The sequence below is a fragment of the Sceloporus undulatus genome, chromosome 7 (genome assembly GCF_019175285.1).
Source record: "Sceloporus undulatus isolate JIND9_A2432 ecotype Alabama chromosome 7, SceUnd_v1.1, whole genome shotgun sequence".
Taxonomy (NCBI): Eukaryota; Metazoa; Chordata; class Lepidosauria; order Squamata; family Phrynosomatidae; genus Sceloporus; species Sceloporus undulatus.
Window position 1 is genome coordinate 18,321,621 of NC_056528.1, and position 19,328 is coordinate 18,340,948.

At 44.3% G+C, this 19,328-nt stretch overlaps 1 protein-coding gene across 1 annotated transcript in view; it reads right to left on the reverse strand.

Annotated features, from left to right (window-relative positions):
• The window catches only part of FAM163B (family with sequence similarity 163 member B), a 32,392-nt gene that overhangs the window by 3,599 nt on the left and 9,465 nt on the right, over positions 1–19,328 (reverse strand). Inside the window, exon 2 of the mRNA XM_042480428.1 lies at positions 255–370. Within this exon, the coding sequence (XP_042336362.1) occupies positions 255–347 (93 nt within the window). The 5' untranslated portion in view covers positions 348–370. The remainder of the gene's footprint in view (positions 1–254; positions 371–19,328) is intronic.

Genomic DNA, 19,328 nt, shown 5'->3' on the forward strand with positions numbered 1-19,328 from the left:
ATCTATCCATCTATTCATCCATCCTAATTATATCCTACTCTATATCAGAAGATCTCGGGGCAGTATACAAATATCATTGAAACAAGTTAAAAAGTTTAAAACGCTAAAATATTTTAAGGAAGTTAAAATAACATTCAGCATCATAATGAGTTAAAAACAGATTTAAAGGTCTTTAAAAGTATTGGTATATACAACAGTATTTTGGATGAATTAATAAGGTCCCTCTTCTAACGCACCCCCTTGACCTCTCATACCTGAAGCCTACAATAGCAGAGAACGGCTATGATACACAATAATATGACAGTTGCTAATATTCCGCCTGTGATGACCACGGTCCCGGCTGTCATTCGACCTCTTCTCCATTAACACCCTGGAAGAGAAAAGAGAAGATGGGAAAGGGTTAAGAGCTAAATATTGGGGTAAGACGTGTGACCAGGGCCAGAGTAAGTCTGACTAGAGACAGACGACTGACCAAAGGCTCCCAGGTTTTATCTGTGCAATTTTGGAGGGTCTGGTGTACTCCAAATATTGGTTAGATAGTTGGCAAATATTTCACAAGCAAAGCGGAGTACGGAGTTATCTGGAGCATGAAAACAAAGGAGAGGATTTTTTTTGTTTGTTTAAAAGCTGGGCAGGCTATGCTTTCTCTAAGCAGACAGCTTGAGTTGGAAGTCAAAAGAAACCCACAAAAACCCAAAGAATATGGTTGCAAAGCTTTGGGCGCCTTCCCTGCCAAAGCAATTCAGTGCGCCATTGTTGCAATTTGCTGCCCGTTAAATAAAGGAATGAGCATCGTTTAGTCTAGACTTTGGCCTGGCAATTCTTTGCATTTTTCTCTGACACCACTACATCACGGAGTTTCTCCCTCCATTTTGTTTTTCCTAGAATTAGCTGTAATAAAATAAAATAAAATAAAATAAAATTGGAGGCTTTTCCAACAAATTTCCTCCTGAGGAAATTTAAATTGTGCTTTTAACAGTGATTCCTACATCAACATTTGTAGGCTCTAACCTAAACTGCATATCTCATTAAATCTCTAAGACTGCAATTTTCCTTTTTTGACATTCAAGTAATTGTGTCCATGAGAGCCAACATGGTGTAGTGGTTCGAGCATTGGACTATAACTCTGGAGACCAGGGTTCAAATCCCTGCTTGGCTATGGCAACCCACTGGGTGACGTTGGGCAGGTCACACTGTCTCAGACCCAGAAAACCCTGCGATACGTTCTCCTTAGGGCTGCCATAAGTCGGAAATGACTAGAAGGTGCATAACAACAACAATTGGATGTGCAGCCTTGTTCCTCAGAAGTTGTCCTATCAGACCTGTAGGATAGTCCCTCAACGCCAGAAGAGCTACTCTGAGTCTGTCCTATTCAATTTGCTAAAGAGTCCTTTGGGGCCAGTAGTGCTCCTCAGAGGTTGTCCTATCAGACCTGTAGGACAGTACCTCAAGGCCAGGAGAGCGCTTTGAGTCTGTCCTATCAAACCTTCTGCAGAGTCCTTTAGGGCCAGGAGTACTCCTCAGAACTTGTCCTATCAGATCTATAGGACAGTCCCTCAAGGCCAGGAAAGCTGCTCTGAATCTGTCCTACCAGACTTGCTGAAGTGCCCCATAGTGCCCCATAGAACTTGTCCTATCAGTCCTATTATAGGACAGTCGTTCAAGGTCAGGGAAGCTGCCCTGAGCCTCTTCTATCACTTCTTTTGAAGGGTCCCTTGGGACCAAAAGAGGCCTTGGTGCTTGTCCTAACCAACTTGCAAGGGTCTGGGAGTCTGACCATCCCCCTCTCCTTTCCCCATCTTGCCATTTTCCACCTAAGGAAGGTGGAGAGGCCAAGTTCTCTCCCCCAAGACAGAATCTTTCTAAGCCTGTGCAGACGGTGGTGAAGTTCTGGACAGACTCCTGCTGCGAGGAGTGCCTCCAAGCCGCCTTGGGATGCCAGCTGGCTGGAATATGCGACTGCTGCTAACGAACATGTTAGACAGCCTCGGAGCGGGAGAAGGCTTTTTGCAAATGGGTGTGCAGCAGGCAGGAGGGGGGGAACAGCTGTAGGAATATCAGGAGAGGAAGGGAGGGATGGTTGGGATATGTATGTGTGCAAACAACATCCATGCACCTCCTGGGTTATTTGGGTTTTCTACTCTCCTTTCTCTCCACATCTGGCACAATGACAGCCACAGGGCTGCGTGAAGGACTCTGTACCGTCTCCCAGACTTGAATGTAAGTCAGGCCTTGCACAGAGGAACACCAGATGCGAGAGGAAACAAAACCTCCCTTTGACCCAGGAACCCTCCCTGGTGCTCTCAGAATCACATCCTCTGGGCTGGCAAGCCAAGAGCCAAAGAGGCTTTTAGGGCCTTGGCACCATGCATAATTGAAGAGCATGGCTTGCAGCCATGTCAGAGTTGTCCTACTGAAGCCTAGTCATGCTGGGGTGCTGGTGCTGGGGATTTCCATTAGGCCTACAGCAGCATGGCTTAACTTTCCCCCTTCCTATTTGCAATCCTGAAAATAATGCCATCCCCCTATTCCCACCCCCATTCTCCAGCATCAGTGTTGCAATTTGCAGGAGAGAGAAAAAATTGCTTATTTTTAATTGTGGACTATATTTCAGAGGAAGGAACTGGCAAAACTACCTCTGAATTTTCCTTGCCTAAGTGAACCCCATCACCATAAGTTGATAGGTGACTTGAAGCCACATGCACACAGATGCACAACTGCTCCCATCATTAGTCCCAGCTTCTGCCAACCTAGCAGTGTGAAAGCATGCAAATGCAAGTAGATAAACAGGTACCATTTGGGTGGGAAGGTAACAGTGTTCTGTGAAGTCATAGAATCATAGAATCACATTATCAGAGAGTAGTCTCTGGCAAAACTGGCTTGTCTTAGTAATGGAGATGAGAAGCACCCCCTATGGTCAGACACCACTTGACAACCTTAAGTTTGCTTAAGGGTCACCATAAGTCAGAAATAACTTGATGGCACACAACAACAAACAACTGACTTCTTGGCCAGAGCACTCCAATACCTCACCAAACTACAAACTGGAGGATTCCACAGGCTGAACCGTGGCAATTAAAGTGGGATAATAGTGCAATCATTTTGCAAAATGAATAGGTCCTTGAGTTCAGTCAATAAGGATTCCATTTCTCACACCACCCTACCACAGCCTTAGGACTTCATTGCACCAGCCTTCTGTCTTGCTCCAATTGCATTAGTGTAAGCAAGTGGAAACATACCCGTTTGGGAGCATTCATTATCACACTTCTCTGTAATAGTGTGAAGGCACTGCTTTGGTGATCTATGGTCCTGTGTGATCTCTTCTGGATGGTCTTTATAACCCCATCTTCCTCCCCTGTGCCCTACCTAGTATGCTTTTTGGGTTTATTTTATTTTGTTTTTAACACAATTGCACGATTCTGACAATGCCGTATAATTAAAAATTAGGGGAGGGGGAAGAAATAGAAAGGGAAAGGAAACAGCTTGCTTGGGAATAGTGAGGGGAGAGGGAGATAGGAGGAGTACTGTGCCCACTGATGCCATGCAACTACCATCATATTGTCACTGCCATGGAAAAGACTTATTGCACCAGGGGGACTAATTGGCATAGCAGTGATATTAGGAATCATTGATGGGTTTCCCCCGTTGATGGAAAGGTGAGCTAGAGAAACAAATGAAATGCAAAGCAGCAATAGAATAGGCACAGCGTCATGTGATAAGTACCAGCCAGTTGCACTAATAAATGATTTTAATTTCAAATTGCTGCCTTGTGTTATAAAGTCCTTGGTAGCTCAGGAGCTACTCTTTCTACGGGTTCATCTTCATCTCAATGAGCAAACTGTCAATAAAGGGCTTAAGAAACCATCCGTGGAGTATAAAGTTAGCGTGTTCACTCTGACTGAGAGAGTGGAAAAGGTGATTTTAATTTAGATTTAATTTCGATTCCTGAGCAATGCTTCCACAATGTTTGCACACAAACATTTGGAAAGGGGGGTGGCACAGGCTCTTTTTTCAGGTGGAATCCAGAGAGCTATAGGGAGCCAAGAGCTGGTGCTTGGAAGATGCATGCAGGTGTTGCATGTGGAGAGTGTTTCCCTGAAGGCAGAACAGCCAGGGATGCTTTAGAAGGCAAGCATCACCGCCATCTTGTGGCAATGACTTTGGTGGCTCAGTTCTGCGTCACTAGAAAAAGGAATTAGTGCAGGCCTTCTCTTCTTCACAACTGGGTGCGAAAATCACTCTTTGAAATATTTGAGGGGATGTATGTATGCCATTTCCACCCCTTTTTCTGTTCTTTTGGGTAGGTTTTCTTATTTGGGTGCAGCAAATGTTGGGGGGGAACTACATGCCCTCCAACATTTCACACCTGAAAACCAGGACACGTGTGGTCAAGATGGAAAACATTATTAATAAGGAACAACACATGAGCTAGGAGAAGCTGCAGAAGTTTAATTTTGCCTGAGTCTACTGGAAAGGGCAAGGCTCTGCCTCCTCCTCTCTTCTCCACTGGCTAAGCCAAGTGGAAACCAATTGTGCATTTTGAATTCGGTTTGCAGCAACTTAAGTAAGCTGAAAACAAAGCGGAAACATGGGAGGAGGAGAGAGAAGCTAGGAACATTTCAAAAGGTTTAATCATGACGGTCACTGTCACATTGGGACAGTTGGGAGGGTATAACCTTGATTTTGCTATTTTAATAAGGGACACCAGGACTTGAGCATCCAGGGATTTTGGAATCCATGGGAGGTCTTGGAACCAAACCCCAGAGGATACCAAAGGCCCACTTTATGTGACTTCGAGTCGTCTGATGACTTATGGTGAATCCATGTACAGTATTGGAAAGGGTTTTCTTAGGCAAAGAATACTCAGAGGTGGTTTTGCCAGTTCCTTCCTCTGAAATATAGCCTACTGCACCTAGTATTTATTGGCAGACTTCCATCCAAGTGCTAGCCAGGGCTGACCCTACTTAGCTTCCAAGATCAGACAGGATCTGGTACCCTCAGATGAAGCAGAAGCATTTTTTTTAAACAAAAGAAAATGAAAGCATAGAACCTGTGGTGCCATGAAGAGGCAATAACCATTTGCCATGTGCTTAAAAATGGCTTCCAAGGGAAATATAACTCTTTTGCACCCATAGCTTCTTATAATTCTGCTGAAACCCTGAAGAAATAAAAACAGCTTGATCTGACAAGTAGAGGAGCAGAGTCAGGTGAAATGAGGACTTTGCAAAATGTTGATACATACTCTCCAATTGTCCGGATTTTGCATTGACAATCTCTCCAGTCTCACTTTTCCAGTTGCTTTTAAAATGTCCCTGTTTCTCCCTCTTCCTTCCACTTTCCCCCTCTGTCCTCAACATATTTTGTTTGCTAGAAACTGAATTCAAATTGCACAAATAATTTGCAACTCCACTATTTCAGCAGAGGGGAGAGGAATGGAGAAGGAAACTTTCCCAGTCGGCTCAGGACAAAGCAAACCGCTGTAGCCTCTCTGTGCATGCCTGTTCTTCCCCATAACTTTTGCTGTCCTGACCACACTCTGACATTGCTGGGCCATATGTGCCTCACTTTTCATCTATGAAATATTGGAAGCTGTGTTGCAAGATGGCCTGAATGCTTATTTGCTCATTTTCCCCCCCACTGAGTATTTCAGTGCCTCGCCAAGGGGAACTTGACTCCTTCTTTTTCTTGCAACTATTTACCGCAGACGAAAAAGCTGATGATAAAAAAGATGATCCAACTGTGCAGGTTAACAGTTCAAATCCCAGTGGTGCTTCTGTGATGCAGCACAAAGCTAACTAGGGATTATCTTGGCCCCAAAACTAAGAAGGCCTCCTATCAAAAGGAATGGGTTTTGTGTGGCCAGTAAACTCTGGATGCTGCCATACTACAAAATGAATGCAGGGTGATGCAATTTTAACTGTCATGACTCCATCCTATGGAAGCCTGGGATCTGTAGTTGTGGCACCAGAGCTGTCTGACAGAGAAGGTCCATGAGATCCTGGGATCTGTAGTTTGTGTGGCACCACAGTTATCTACCAGAGAAGGCTAAATATCTCACAAAAATAACAAATCCCCAAATTCCATAGCATTGAGCCAAGGGAATTCTTTGGCATTTCTGCCCTGATTTAGAGCAAACAGGGATTCTTTTTACACTAGAATTCCTCTTTGTGTCTATTTTGACCCCTTTCCACACAGAAGTAAAAGAGACAAACGTAAAGGATTTTCGCATGCTGGCATCTTAATTATAACTGCGTTCGCTTTAACCTCATCTTCTAATTAACACTTATCCCTCGGGCAATTAAATAAAATGTATCATTTCTCCCATCCCTGTGAAACATCAAGCTCAGTCCCACAAAGAATCCAGCTAGCATATCTAAGGCGCCTCCGAATTTTAAGAGCAAGGATGGAGAAAAAAGAGATGTAAAAAAGAAAAGGAAAAAAGGTTGGTTAAGTACCCCTGTAATGTATTTATTGCGAGGGCTTGCACACGTACGCCCGTGCACGTGTGTGTCTGTGCACATGCAAACACACACACACTCACACCTGGAAGCCTGAAACTCTCCAGAACACCAGGAGGAAAAAATTAAGAACACATGGCATTTAGCATACGGAGGCCCAAAAGCAGAACAGTTCCTGTCTAGACTTTCTCTCTCTCTCTTTTTTCTCTTTCTTTTTTTCTTTAAAAAACCCACATTTGCTCCTAATTTCATGTCTGTTCAGCCTCCCAGAATCATCGTATACTTAGTAATAAATACACTGGTAAGGTTACCAGGCCTCAGGGTTTGACATTGCAAAGTCCTGCCTACCTTTTCAGAGACTTGGGGAGCCAGGAAGGGACTTAATCCTCAGGATGCTGGCATGCCTGGGGCCCAACTATTTCCCCCGGCTTGGCTTGATCATATCTTGACTTTTACTTCTGAGAGCTGCTGGCTTCCTTGTCCATCCCTCAGATTCCTCTAGCCTTCCTCACCAATGCAGGGACCACCAGACTTTAAGTCTAGATGACAGAAGTGGGCCAAATTTCTGGCGGCTGCTCTTCTTGTCATCCCTGTCCACACTTGCCTTTGGAGAGTCTGTGAAAAGGTGGTTCGGTTGGAGAACATTTGTGGAGAGCTGTTCAGGCCACCCAAAATGTCTGCCTCTGCTTTCTTCAGCACTACGTGGGTGCAGGGTGCACTGGGTGACATCCAAATTGGGGTGATGCCACTGCTCCCCAAATGTCAAATGTGAGGTGTAGCTCACTGAGTAGAGAAAGGAGACTCAAAAGGATTTTGAGTAACTGGAGTGTTTCCAAAGGAGGGCGACTAAAATGGTGAAAGGTCTGGAAACCATGCCCTATCGGGATTGACTTAGGGAGCTGGGGATGTTCAGCCTGGAGAAGAGAAGGTTAAGAGGTGATATGATAGTCCTGTTTAAATATTTGAAGGGATGTCATATTGAGGAGGGAGCAAGCTTGTTTACTGTTGCTCCAGAGAACAGGATACTGAGCAATGGATGCAAGCTCCAGGAAAAGAGATTCATTCCACTTCAACTTTAGGAATTTCCTGACAGTAAGGGCTGTTCGACAGTGGAACACACTTCCTCAAGAGTGTTGTGGCGTCTCCTTCTTTGGAGGTCTTTGAGCAGAGGCTGGATGGCCATCTGTCAGGTATGCTTTGATTGTGAGATGCCCCTGTATTTCTGGGGGTTGGACGGGATGGCCCTTGTGGTCTCTTCCAACTCTATGATTCTATGATGAAGAGAACTGTGGCGTTGTCCATCTCTTTGGGAATACTGGAGCTCCAAAGAGATGGGCAGTCTTTTTTGTTGGCGGGGACTAGGAAGGTGTTTAAAAAATGATACACACTGGGTGTCAAATATGCTAGGTATGCTACTGGCCAGGTGCTGTGTGTAGGGGACCTAGTTAAGCAGCTATGGGCTTGCTTAGTTCTGTAAAGTGGAGGCTCATTGGACCAGTATGTGTGTCATCCTAGTTCTTCAATTGGTCTTACAATGTCCCAATTTCTCTCTTCCCCTCCCACCTTCCTTCAGCATACTCCAATTGCCTCAAACCGAGTTCAATCTCTTTATTTTATATTGTGATGACCTATGGTTATAAGTAATTAAAAACTGAACTCTGAACATGGTTGTGCATTGCAGTTGTACACTGTGGTTGCAAATTGTGTATTCCAGGTGTTCATTGCACAATTACATCCAGTCACTGACACGTGTTGCACAATATTGCTTTCCTGCATGGACGCCATGTGAGGCTAGCATAGTGTGCCTCCCCATGCAGATATTGACACTATTTGTAGGAGATGTTGGAATGAAGCCTTAATGTGTAGCTGTCCCTGTCGAGATATAAGCTTTGCACTCCAATGTAGGGAACTGACCTCTCATCATTTTGGTCTGCCTTCTCTTCCAAAATACCTGAATAGCTGGCCATTTAAACCAGCTTTACAAGAATCCCCACTGAGTCTCAACAGGCCGGCTCCTTAACAGGAAGACTGCAAATGTGTAATTTGCCCATAGCTTTGCCACAAATTGTTTCAAGATCTTTCTTTTAGTAGAAGCAACATCTATATCCACAGAGAGAGAAGAAGAGAGTGTGCACATTAGGAATTGGAAGATTAAGTGTATTGGGCTGTTGGACGCTCGTAAGGGGAGCGCTACCGGCACACAAGAGCTGTTGGCTGCCTTATGCAGGTACTAAAAGTTGATGGATTCCAGCCCGTGAAGGCAGTGCGCGCGTCCAAAAAAGCTGAGACCCAGCCTTGGAAGAGGGGGGCCTTCGATATGAAAAATGAGCAAGACAAGAAGCCAAAAAACAATCTGTTAATTTTTTGTAAATGTCAAGGGGCAGCAGCACCACAATTGAATTTCTAGTTGACCCTTTCAAGACACCCCAGCAGTAAATTCATTTCCTAGTGAGGTTGCACTTGTGTTCAGTTGTGGCCCTTCCATACCCAGGAAAATGGAGACCATACCCTCCAATATTTCACAGAAGAAAACCTGGACATATATGGCCATGCAACATCAGAGTGTGATCAAGATGGTAGAAGGTACTAATGGGGAAAAAGACATGAGCAAGGAAAGGCTGCTGCAGTTTGCTTTTGCCTGGGCCTAATGGGACAGAGAAGATTGTGTCCCCTCCTCACCTTTTCCCCCTGCTGAAGGCAGACTATGGGATTCTACAGATGGGCGGCATCCAGCCACCCCTGTACTGGTTGGATCGATGACGCAGCAACCGCACACAGCAGCACCAGTCCGTTTCTTGTAGGGAGCAAAAAGAAGCCACCCCAACCAGCTTCCTGCAAGGAGTGTCGCAGCACCGTGATGCCCCTTCTGCACTGCACTGTTTGGGCACTGTGCTGCCTGTGCATCATCATGGCACACGCCATATAGAAGGGTGTTCACCAAGCAGGCACACAGGCGGTGCGGTGAGAGCTTGGAGCATGTGCCGGTCTGTATAGCACCTATGTTTGCACTCTGAACTTCATTTGCAGCAATTGAAGAAAGCTGAGAGCAAAGGTGGGAGAGGGGAGAGAAACCAGGACATTTTTAAAGCAGTGGAAAAAGTGGGATGACAAAGGACTAATCAGGACCATTCTTATCAAATTGGGGCAGTTGAAGGTAGGTGAGGCTCTTAAAGACCATACTTGCAATTTAACACCCTCATGGATGGCTATCACTCCCTGGAAGGCTCTTGCTCTCTTGCATAAAGGCAGAAATTGAATATCAACAAGACTGAGAGTCTATTGATGGATTTTGCCCATCAATGAAAAGGTGCACAAGACAGACACATGATCGTGTGATAAATACCAGCCAAAGATGCTTTTATTCTGTTAAAATTCTGCTTTTCTATCCTCATGTGATACAAGTCCATTCTCTTTGCACACCTGCCACTATGGATTATGGTTCCTTCTTTAGATTTTGAATCAATCTTCGCCTATGAAGCCGGAGGAAGATGGAGATAACTTTTTCTTGGTTTCTTTTCTTTGGGTTTGCAGTGGCAGGATGGGAGTGGGCATTGTAAGGCGCACAGAGCTGTTAATTTGCCTGTTAATTTGCCAGTCTACCTTGACACTCTCAAAAAGATCACTTCAACAGCTTCCCATCTGCATGGGGAGATAAACCAGATATGGCAGTAGCGGTGCCTGGCATCTGAGCTGCCAAGTGGCACTGCCATTGCTTAAAGCAGCTTTGCTGTCAAGCGAAGCCACTTATGAATGTTTTATTAGTGCCCTCAACTTTGTTTCTCTGCCAATTCTCTTCTTCTCTCCCCTCTTTTTGCATACAACTGAAGGTCAGCTTCTTTATCAGCCAGACGCCCTGGCAAGGCTTCTAGAAGAGTGTTATACAATTCTTTCATTGATCAATCTCCTTCTGTTTAAGCAATCCATCATTTGAATGGAAATACCATTTGCATGAGATTTTGTATGGTTTTATTTATGTTGGATGCAATTATCCAATGAAAGTTGAAATGTATTTCTTTTTTTAAAAATCCCGTCCCTCTTTATCTTGCGGTAACACGATCTGGTTTTCTGCTGCTCCAGAGACTGGAACAGGAACCAATGGATTCAAATGACAAGAAACAGATTCCACCCAAGCACTGTGTATGTGCCTTCAAGTCCCTTGTCAACTTATGGTGATTCCATGATTCTCCTAGGAGGAACTTATTTACTGTAAGAGCTGTCTGACGGTGGAATAGACTCAGAGGGCAGTGGACTCTCTTTCTCTGCTGTTGTTGCTGTCGTGTGCCTTGAGGTTGTTTTCAACTTATGGTGACCCTAAGGTGACACTATCACAGGGTTTTCTTGGCAAGATTTGTTCAGAGGTTCCTCTGAGGATGAGAGAGAGCGTGACTTGCTCAGGATCAACCAGTGGGTTTCCATGGCCAAGTGGGGAGTCAAATCTTGGTCCCCAGAGTCACAGTTCAACACTCAAGCCATTACACCATGCTAGCTCTCCCCCTTCTTTGGACATTTTTAAACAGAGGTTGGATGGCCTTCCACTCAGAGATGTTTTAGTCATGTATTCCTGATGGCAACGGGTTGGACTACAGGGTCTTTGCAGTCCCTTCCAACTCTAAGTACATATCATCCGTTCCAGAGGTAGCCCTGTCTATTTCCCTTTGATCTGGAGTAATTCTACATTATTTTCTCTTCCCAATAAATATAGCAGTCTCTGCAGTCACATCTATTTTCATGAAGCAGTAGAATAACTGATTCACAAAGGAAGGAAGGAATCCCAAGAGCCATATAGTCCAGCCTCCTGAATCTGCAGCTCAAGCATCCCCAAGAAATGTACATCAGCTGGAATCTTGTATGGGAGTTATACTTTTATATTTGGACTTGTGCATGAAGGAATTAGAATTGGGCCATTTTGTATCTTCTCTATCCAATAGAGGGCTGCATAGAAGAGCTGGCAAAGTGACCAATGCACAATGAGACTGGTGTACGTTGGGCACTAATGCACATTGAGCACTCTTGCTTTTGCCCTGATATTCATCTTTGCAATTCATGAGCAGGATTTCTTCCTGCCTCTGCTACATAGCTAAGTATACATAAAGTTACATAACAATCCATAGGATGATGAAGCCATGGGAGTTAAAGTGGAATCATAACACCATAACAGCATAGTGTGAAACGGCCCTAAATCTCCACACATACATGAATGGTGCTGTGCCACCACTGTATTGAAAGGCACTGAACCACAATATCAAAAACGGAAGTGAACGCACAACTACACTTGCATGTGTATCCACATGCAACCATACGCAATGGAACTGTACACACAACTCTACAACCTTGTGGTTGAATTCAAAGATATAGCTGTGTTAGTCTGTAGAATCAGTATGTGGAGAGATCTAGTGGCACCTTTGAGACTACCTGAAAGAAAGAAGTTGGCAACATGAGCTTTAATAGACTTAAGTCTACTTCCTTAGATGCATTTGGTTATTACCTATAAAGCCCTAAATGGCTTGGGTCCAGGATTCCTAAAGGACCGCCTCTCCCCATACAATCCGCCTCGCACCCTCAGAACATCTGGGCAGCAACTGCTGAAGGTGCCTGGGGCTAGGTTAGCTTCTACCTCTAGAAGGGCCTTCTCCACAGCTGCCCCAGCCCTTTGGAACACGCTGCCCACTGAGCTCCGCTCGTCCACCACCCTGGCCCAATTTAGGAAGGACCTTAAAACCTTCCTATTCAAGCAGGCATTCCCCGATTAAATATCCTGTGGGCCTCCCTCCTCTTCCGTGGCCATGAGGATGGGCTAACGGGGCCTTTGTTATTGTTTTTAGATTGTGTATTGTGGATGTTTTATGTTTTTAACCTGTATTTGTTGCACTTGTTGCATATTGTAAGCCGCCCTGATCTTTTTGGAAGGGCGGGATATAAATAAAGATTTTATTATTATTATTATTATTTGGTGGAATGGAAAGCCAGGAATGGAAAGCCCTGGCTTTCCACTCCACCAAATCCATCTGAGGGAGTAGACTGAAGTCTATGAATGCTCATGCTGCCAACTTCTTTCTTTCAGTTAGTCTCAAAGGTGCTACAACAGCTCTCTACAACCTTGTGGTTGTTCTGCACTGGACAACAATGTCCACAGGCTTCCATAGAGGATATTATGTCTGCACAACGCACCAAGAGGCTTCCAGCCATCATCTAATGCAGGGGATATCCTTGAACCTTTCACGTTTTTTTTTATACAAATGCACCCTTCACTCACCATCTCCCCTGAATAATGGCATAGTTCCATAAAGGGGTTTTGCTTTGAGGACGAAACAGAAAATTCCATTCCAACTCTGGAAGCATCAGATTCAACAGAAACTCGAAATGGGGCAATTAGATCGCTGCCAACTTCTAGTTGAGCCCCCCCACTCTTTAAACCAAAAAACTCAAACCAAATGAAGCTCCAGAGGAAAGAAATCAAAATCCCTCCCTGACTCCCCGTCATCCATCCATACTACATTTCAGAAGCCGCCCCAGAGTCACAGTGGACACTCCTGTGCCAGATACTGAGAAAGCAGTAAACTAGCCAAGAACCAGGAAAAATAGTTTGGAGCCAAGTAAGGTTTTGACTCTTCTCTTCCCCCTCTACTTGTAATCTTACCCAGTCAATGGAGGAAAGCTCAGAGCAACAGGGCAACTTTCCAGTGGCACGTTTTGCGACAGCGGAGTCAGCCAACGGGGCAGCTGCCAGGGACCATGGAGGCACCAGACATGGCTCCCTGCGTGTAAGTGAGGAACGTGTCACACAGAAACCCTACATCCAGCAACAAATCCTGCTGATGGACAGAACAGGAGGACTTCACCCTGCCAGACTATGAATTTATGAAGCGCACGGATAGAGTCAAAGGCTGACCGCCAGCCCAGGATGCTGTGTTCAGCCATAGCAACTACCAGATCTTCTTTGAAGGCCACAACAGGGAGGTCATGGACACAATGGCTGTCCTGTTAAATGTTGGACAAAATATAGGACTGTAAAGATCTTAACCAGTCCTTTGAATTGCACTTTGAATTGATCATGCCATTAGCTAGTCAGCCATGTTGGCTGATTTCTCCAGATGATTCTCAAGAATCATAGAAAACAAAGCAAACAACCTAATGAAAATTAACATTGTTATCAGTAACTACCGGTGGCTTCCAGGTTAGTGGATGAGGAATCTGGTCTGTGTTTTAATCTCAATTGAGAGAAGTTGTGCAAAGTGCTGCACTCTAGTCTTTCCAAATAGAAAAAATATCCAGGGGTAGCTGTGTTGACCATATAGCAAATTCAGCAACAACAAAAATCCACCAAACCGTGATACCTTTAGATGCAGCCACCTTGGATGGCACCTTCAGAAAAACTGGAAGGGATTAAACATGACTTCAGAGCTACCAGCTGCCACTGACTGATGCAAAGTGCGACAGCAATGAAATGCATGTTTTTCACACAGGCAAAACCTTTGGGGATTCGCTGCCAGAGGATGTAGGCTGAGGATGGCGCATTGCTCAGATCCAAGCGGCTTTAACACTTTACATGGGTTAGAAGCAAGCGTGTGGAAGAGGAAACACTTTAGGTCTCGGAGATGAAAGAACCTTCCCAAGCTTGGATGCAGATGATCTGAAAATCTAGATGCTAGGGACAGAATAAAAATGTGCCATTTTCTTTCCTCATGCTACTACAGGAATAGGTTACCGCAGGGGTTTGGGAGGTAGCAATGCTTCCCCAATAATTCCTCAGGACTTTACCTCCCTAGAAAGATTTTCAACCTTTATCTCATTCTTTATTAAAAAGACCCACCATGCTCCTTAGGATGTTGGTTACACCCATCTCTGTTTCTCTGTTGCATCTGAATCAGGTGTGGTTTTGCAGAGATGGTCTGGATGAGAGCCAGTGCACAAAAGCCAAATCTGGACACTTAGAAACTGAAAGCTGGATTACAGCAATGCCCTTTGTGTGTGGCTGTGTGCACCTGAGAGAGCAGGCCAAGTCTATGGAAGCTTCTGCTACAACTCCTTTCATACGTTGGTCTCAAAGGTGCTACAAGATCCTTTCCCATGCTGCTATTCCAAATGCACATAGCGGTGCATTTGAGTTCTAGCTGATAGTAGCATATCTAGCTGATAGGGTTATATATACCCTCCAACTGTCCTGATTTGGCAGGGACAACTCAAATTACTCCTCCGCTGTCAATCACTTCCAAGGGAGTTGCAAGTGCAAAAATAGTTTGGGCTTAGTTATTGTGGATCGAGGAGGAGATGAGCAGACTCTTTCCCTTCCCAATTGGTGCAGGCAAAAGCAAACTGCTGCAGACCCTCCTAGCTCATCTGTTCTTCTTTGTTAATAACCTTTGTCATTTTGACCACTTTCTGACACTGCCTGACCCCAAGTCCTAATTTTTTATATGTGAAATGATGGCGGTTATGGTTTTATATCGACAGCCTTCCTCTCCTTCTTTGGGCTCGGAAGCCAGTCATGGGTTCTGAACTGTCGTCATCCTGTTCTCTTCCCTCTGCAGAAAATGTATTTGCTGAATTTTTAGCACACTAAACTCTGCCCAAGGATTTTAATTCCTTTCCCTTTCTCCCCCAGGCAATCCAAACAGTCGTCTATTGCATAAGTATCAGGGAATTATTTCCTTATATCAGGCATTAATCCACCGCACACATAAGCTGCCTGCACTCTTTAAAATAAAGATAGGCTGGCTTGCATTTGTGTGTGGCGGGGAGGTGGGAGGTGGCAGCAATGTATTTGCACCTGACACACATATACACACACATATGCACACCCAGAGATTTAATCACTGCTCAAATTAATATGTAAACCAGCCATAGAGACTTTAGCATCCAAAAGAGTCAAGGAAGCGAAAAAGTGGAGGCGGATGTTACCGGCATCACCAGCTACAGATAAACTACTGCAAATGCAGCTAAAATAGGAAACAAAATCCAGAGGTGAATGAATGAATATATATATATATATATATATATATATATATATATATATATCCTCCATGTTTCTTGTGTTAATCCCATTTGGTCAAGTTAACATCCACCTTGCCCTGCTTCAGTATCAGCCCCACAGATTGCAAAGCAAAAGGGGGGAAAACGCCCTGGAAAGGAGCATCCAAATCTCCTCCAGAAGAAGGCGGAAAAATACAGGTTTAATGAGATTTAATAGTAATGTGCCAATGTTCCTGCATGTTCTGCTCTTTGCTAAGCAGCAAACATCCAGGCAATGCAGGGAGAGAACATTTCCAGCTGCCTGCTGGGGCTCGTGCACAATGTAATCTGCAGGAGAGCAGGCGTCGAGCGCATAAAACCTTAATTATTCTAACAAACCACACAAGGCGAGACGTACAAAAGGAAACAGAACCGGTCCTGCTTTCTAGCTGGTGCAAAAGAATCAAATTGGTTGGGGAGAACCAAAGGTAGCTTAGGAAAAAACGACAACGTGGGTGCAGTGTACCCTTTACCGGGGGGAGTACTTGGAAAAGTAACAATGGTATATGCTCACGTATGAGTCTAAAGATTTTAGCCAAAGCGTTGACCCCCAAAACCTGGGTTGATCTATCCACGGGTCAACGAAAGTACGGTACTTTAACTCTGATCAAAAAAGGAACTGTCTCTCTTCTCTGAGCAGAGTGGGAAAAGGTGAGAGCTTAGTCCGTCCCGGGAGAACCTAAAAGAAGCACCAGCGTCCTCTAATCTCTCCGCTGCAATGCACTTCTGACCTTTTTGACTGCCTGGCTGGGAGAATGGCGGTGGTGGCATCTCTTTGGCACTTCCTCCCCAAAGGAACACTAAGAGGAATCAGGCTTTGAAGAATCGAATAGACATTTGTGTGTGTGTGTGTGTCAGCTTTTCAGGGTTAAGATCAGGCCAAGTTCTCACCTTAAAGTCAAAGGCTAGCATCACTGTGAGTGTAGTCGCCATTTGCTTTGCTTTGCCTTTATGTCCTTTTTGACACGTGCACATTTTCATAGCCTCATCCATGCCTGGTTGTCTCCCACGTACATTGCACAACCACAGTTTACTGTCATCTCCTCCTCATCCATCCAGCCGTTAGGGTGAACACAAACAGTTATGGCTCCTGGAATTTCGTACCATCTTTTTCCTTTGCTCCATCTTTTACATCCTTTGCCACGTGGCCCTAGTCCTCAACTTATCCATGTGCCATATCAAAATCCATAATTTTATTGGTGATAGTTGCATATAAGCAAATATGCTTATAAACGTGTGATGCTGAGGGACTTAGTTATATGCTGCAGCACCTGACTGTCTTTTTCCAGACTTCCACGGATGTGTGGCTGCATCTACACTGCAGAATTAATGCAGTTTGACACCGCTTGAACTGCCATGGCTTGATGCTATCGAAGTCTGAGATTTGTAGCTTTGTAACCTTCTCTGTCAAAGAGCTCTGGTGCCACAACAAGCTACAAATCCCAGGATTCTGTAGGATGGAGCCATGGCAGTTAAAATAGTGTCAAACCACAATAATTCTTCAGTGTAGCATCAGCTTTAAACTTCATGTACTGTCCTCCCCTGGCAAGCCCTGTCCCCTTTGGGAACATCCTGCTAGTAACAATCTAATCTTTCTTTCAACAACACTTCACATATATACAGTATTTACTTAACGGCAACTGTTTATTTTGTTATGGGTTTGTAAAGCCATCTGTTGCTCTGATGTTGTTAAAAGATAAAGTATAAATAACCTAAACTGATAAAACAAACTCCGAATTTTAGAAACTCTGAATATTAGAAAATGTTAAGAGTTTCATACCTTCCTGCAGAGAGTCTAGGAATTTTAGTTTCCTCCAAGAAATTAAGAAGTGCTTCCTAGCAAGTCACTTTTGGAGAGATGAAGCTTTTCACAAGTCAGAACTACTGTATATGGTGAATTGTAATAGCACTTTACTACTAAAGCTCACACTTACCACCTTTCCTAAGAAAGGAGTAATATCCTTTCCACTTATCCCTTTGCTGCCATCAACTTTGAGGGCTCCAATTTATCTACCTTTCTATCGCATCAAATGTGGGGATCTTCTAGATCAGTGGTTTTCAACCTTTGGCTCTCCTAATGTTTTGGACTTTAACTCCCAGAAGTCTCAGCCAGCTTGCCCAAATGATAAGGGATTCTGGGAGCTGAAGTCTAAAATGCCTGAAGGACCCAAGGTTAAGAACCACTGTTCTAGATGATCAGGATGGTGAAGCTCCTCCCAAGTTCATTCTTCTCAGTCCCTGCAAGGAGTCCTACATATTAACATCAAAGACTATGGCTTGAGGAACCAAACCTCCCCAGAGCAGATCATCTGCATCACCAGATGTTCACTTACAGGAACCTTGTTCCCCTCCTTTAAAAAGGAATGGCTGATGAGAACTTCATTTGTGTCCTATCTGCTAGCTGTATCATTTATTCTTGCAAGGGTCTACAAGGAAGTTATCAGTTACTTTGATGAGTCTTGGCACCTGCTCCATCCCATCTTGAAAACTTGCTCTAGGAAGGCAGCCCACTATGACTGGTCTATATAGAGCTGCCCTGTCCATCTTGGTAGGGATCTGTAACCACTAGAGAAATCATTCTCAAACCCTGGCCTTCTGGGTGTCTTGGACTTCAGGTCCCAGAGTCCCAGACCACTGGCCAATAAGGCTGAGGCTTCTGGGAGCTGAAGTCCAAAACACCTGGAAGACCAGACTTCGAGAATCACTGCACTAGAGCATGACCCAACCTATTTCTTTGGACTCTGCCATGCCTTGCAACCTTCCATGCTCTGTCTGTTCACTTTCTCCCAGAAGCACCCCTCCATCTCAGCCTAACAGTACCAACTGATCCAACCCTTGCTTCAGTAAAATCACCAAAACAGAAATGCCCTCTCCTTTTAATTTCATCCCCATCCTTGGCAGAAACCAATTTCTTGCTACCGTATGCCTTCAAGTCATTTCTGACCTATGCCGACCTTAAGGCAACCCTATCATATGAGTCACCAGTGAGTCAACAGCATGATGCAGCAGCTTAGAAAGCCAATGTGATCCTAGATTGTATCAATAGGAGTGTAGTGTTTAGATCAAGGGAAATTATAGTGCCACTCTATTCTACTTTGCTCAGGCCTCACCTGGAATATTGTGTCCAGTTCTGGCACCACAATTCAAAAAGGATGTGGAGAAACTGGAGCATGTCCAAAGGAGGACGACCAAGATGGTGAAGCGTCTGGAAACCATAAAGCCCTATGAAAAGCAGCTTAAAGAATTGGGTATGTTTAGCATGGGGAAGAGAAGCTTAAGAGGGGACATGATGGCCATGTTTAAATATTTAAGGGGATGTCATATTGAGGATGCAGAAAGCAAACTTGCTCCATCTTTGGAGTGAGAAAAATAATTCAGAATGGTCTGGGGACAACAACCTATAAACTATTGCTAGTCCATATTAGATTTATTGAATCAGCAGAATTTATCCATGTTAAGCATTGATTCAATGAGTCCACTTTAGTTGGGATGAACTGATACAATTCCATCTCATGACAGTTGTTTCCAAAGCCATCAAGTCACAAAATAGCTCTTTCGTCCCTTTTGCAAAAAGGAAACAACTCCACAGATACCAGCATTAATTCGTTCCAGAACCATTTGTTGCCAATACTTAAAATTAAATAAAAAGAAAGGGCTTTAGGTTAGTTATGTAATATCTCTCGCCCCTTTCAGGGGCATTTTCTTCATCGTGGGTAACAGATCTCTACCAGACAAGAAAACCCCCTGGAGACAGAAATTGTATACTCTTTTTGTCGAAATGAAAAACCACCAGAAAGTAGCCATTATTACCATCAGTGGAGCTTTTGTCTTAATCTGAATGGAGACACGTAAAAGCTACTT